This window comes from Acanthisitta chloris, unplaced genomic scaffold, assembly GCF_000695815.1.
Source record: "Acanthisitta chloris isolate BGI_N310 unplaced genomic scaffold, ASM69581v1 scaffold9583, whole genome shotgun sequence".
NCBI lineage: Eukaryota > Metazoa > Chordata > Aves > Passeriformes > Acanthisittidae > Acanthisitta > Acanthisitta chloris.
This window is the reverse complement of record NW_008666561.1, coordinates 15,291-18,367: the sequence shown is the minus strand read 5'-3', so window position 1 is coordinate 18,367 and position 3,077 is coordinate 15,291. Positions and strand designations below refer to the sequence as shown.

Below are 3,077 nucleotides of genomic sequence, written 5' to 3'. Positions count from 1 at the left end.
GAAAGGGTGAGATTGTACAGGGTATTTTCCCCAGACCATTTTCTCACTTTTCAGCTGTCTGTGACTAAAATGTTCAAGATTTGCAAGCAGGAAAAAGAAGAATAAAAGCTGAGGTTAGGGAAGAAAAATATTTCTCCATCCTGGACACTTCTTGTACTTTCCAGTTTTCATTTTCTTTCTGAATGGCTATTCACTGCCTCTTACAAATTAAATATCTTTATACCTATAAATTTATACATATTATGTACAATTGAGTATATCCCTCACTCCTGAAGTCTACTTTTCGCTGGCACGTGTGTAGTCTTGGTGCTTTCTTGTCATGTCTCATGGATGCAGTACTTGTTTGAAGTTATTCCATATATTTACTCTTTGGGTGCCATATTTTTTGCAGATAGTTCAGTGGACATCTCAGTTATCTCATATAATTTAGCAGTGCTTGTAAGAGATGGATACTGATGTTCAGGTATACTTATGAACTCTACTAAAGATTAAAGTAATGTATTAAAAGCATTGCCAATTGATCTGGGTAGAAAAGCAATAGAAAAATCTCTGTTTTGACTGAATATTTTACATATTTCAAAAGTAAGAAATGCATATAACATGCTGTTATGCTAGTATTAAGGTGTGCATAAAACAATAAAGGAATCAAAAATGTTGCAACAATTCTCATATTTTTCTTCATAAGTATCAAGCCAACAAATCAGGCTCAGAAGGGCGAGATTGCACTGGAGAGGCTGGAAATAATTTTAGATAGTTTCCCTCATAAGCTGTTTTTTCAGTTATTGTTTTTAGCCACTTTGTGAGCCTGCTTGAAGTAGTTATAACTAAAGATAATAGATATGGATATATTATAAATTAAATTACTAGAGAAATTTATCTAAGCAGATGTTTAGTACTTGGGATTCGCATGAAGTGAAGTGGTGACATGAAATTTGCACCAAAACCAGTACTGAATTGGAGGTAAGTCAGGCTGCAAAAGTGACCGTGAAGATGGGAAACATGTTTTTTGTGTTGTTAGATTATGTCTAGTCTGAATAATTTTCATTCAACTATTTATTTGACATGTGGTGTATCTGGATTTAGAGTAACATATTAACGATTTACTCTTTTCTTTCTTTCCTCTTTTGTTTTGTTTTCTTTCTTCATGACATGCCACTGAACTGTTGCATATGAAGATTGTTGTGTTCACTGTATCCTGGCTTGCTTGTTCTGTGAATTTCTCACCCTCTGTAACATTGTTCTGGGACAAGCATCCTGTGGCATCTGCACATCGGAGTCCTGCTGCTGTTGCTGTGGGGATCAGATGGGGGATGACTGTAACTGCCCGTGTGATATGGACTGTGGCATAATGGATGCATGTTGTGAATCTTCAGACTGCCTGGAGATCTGCATGGAATGCTGTGGGATCTGCTTCCCATCATGAAATATTTATCCATTTTTATTTTATTCTCTATAAAACTGGAGAGCTTTTCTTTAAATACATTTGGAGAAAGATAAGGTAAGATTTTCACACAACTGACTGGTATTGCACTGTTAATTCCCTTTATATAAATATTTTTTAAAAAGCAATTCTCAAATCTGATTTCTAACACAAATTGTATAGTTTTGTATGTGAAACTAAAGCTACATTCCAGCTTCCTTTTGGCTTTGCAAATGGAAGACTTTATTGAAACCAAATTATAGGCCTGATACCACAGGCTGTATGAAGGCAAAATTGCCATTTCAATTGAGTGATAGGTTTTGATCAGAGAACAGACTGCAGGGTAGAGCCTTAAGTATTTGCCTTTACCTACTTTCATGCTTTAACACTCAAATGCCTCCATGCATAACATGCCTCTACAGGCATTCTGAAAATCAAAATGTCTTTATATCACTTTGGGTTGAAAGCAACTTTGCTCTATTATTTTAAATTTCATTAAAAAGCCAGCATCAGAAATCTTTTTGGTTCTGTGACATTGATCACGTTGGCAATATTTCTTTCATTTTTGAGTATCTCATTGGTTTGAGAGAGTGAGATTCCTGGTGTTTTCCATTGTCAATATTGATACTGTGGGAAGATCTGATGAACTAAAGTCAAATGTAAGTTTTGCCATGGACCAGAAGTACCAAGATCTCTTTGTTATCAATCAAGACAGGATAGAGAGCTTATATTTTAATGCAGTACTATTATTACTTGAAATGCTTCTTTTTAGAAAAAGATTCTGGAAATCTGTGTAGTAGACATGAAATATATCCTTAGAGTAACAAACTGATAGACTAACAAATCTTCAAAATTTTGCTTTAAGAAGGAAATTATTAGAAGTTAACTTAAGAATTTAAACCTGTACATTAAGTGGCCCTGTCAGTGTTTGTGGCTTTAGAGACAGTGCCACATAACTTAGTACTTATTTCTTCACTGTGTGAGAAAAGTCCATAGAGGATAGCAGAATTTAACCAGGGCATAAAGACCAAATTTAAATTGACTTTATCAAGGAATTCAGTCATTGAATGCAAAAAGCTAGTGCAAAACTGTTTATTCTCAGATAGATTTTAAGTGTTATTTTCAAATTACTGTGTAAAAAAGGACATTCAAAAATGTATGATATCCTTTAAAAATAAAATAATTGGGATTTAAAATGTTTGAAAAATACTGTTAGGATTTGTTGGGCAACTTTTCCCCTATTATACTATTTAGGTTTTCCAAGAAATACCTCTCTTTATAATTGTGTTGTGAAATGAATTTGGTTCAGCACGTAAAGGTGTTTATGGCGTTCCCAGATTAAGGGAGCTAAGGTTACCCATTTTCTTTACCATCTGCTAGTTTCTCCCCTCCATGTCTGTACCTCTTGAACTTTTCTGTGGAAACCATGTACTCATCTTGATCTCAGAAACTTTTCTGTTTGCACTTCCATTTGTAGATTGCTGGATCTCACAAATTTAGGCCTTGTTACAAGAATTATCAGTAGTCAATAGCATATTTGTGTTGAGTGAATTGACCATAAACATCTCTTGTCACTGTAGTGAATTCAGTTTATGCAAATGTGACGAGCTAAAGATCACAGGAAGGTGAAGCTAAGTCAACAGATGGTCTGATATTA

General features: G+C 34.5%; 1 protein-coding gene across 1 annotated transcript in view; it reads left to right on the top strand.

The window, feature by feature from the left end:
* MDFIC (MyoD family inhibitor domain containing) overlaps window positions 1-1,439 on the top strand; it is a 45,751-nt gene extending 44,312 nt beyond the window's left edge. Inside the window, exon 4 of the mRNA XM_009072172.1 lies at window positions 1,176-1,439. Within this exon, the coding sequence (XP_009070420.1) occupies window positions 1,176-1,423 (248 nt within the window). The 3' untranslated portion in view covers window positions 1,424-1,439. The remainder of the gene's footprint in view (window positions 1-1,175) is intronic.
* Window positions 1,440-3,077: the final 1,638 nt, after the last annotated feature.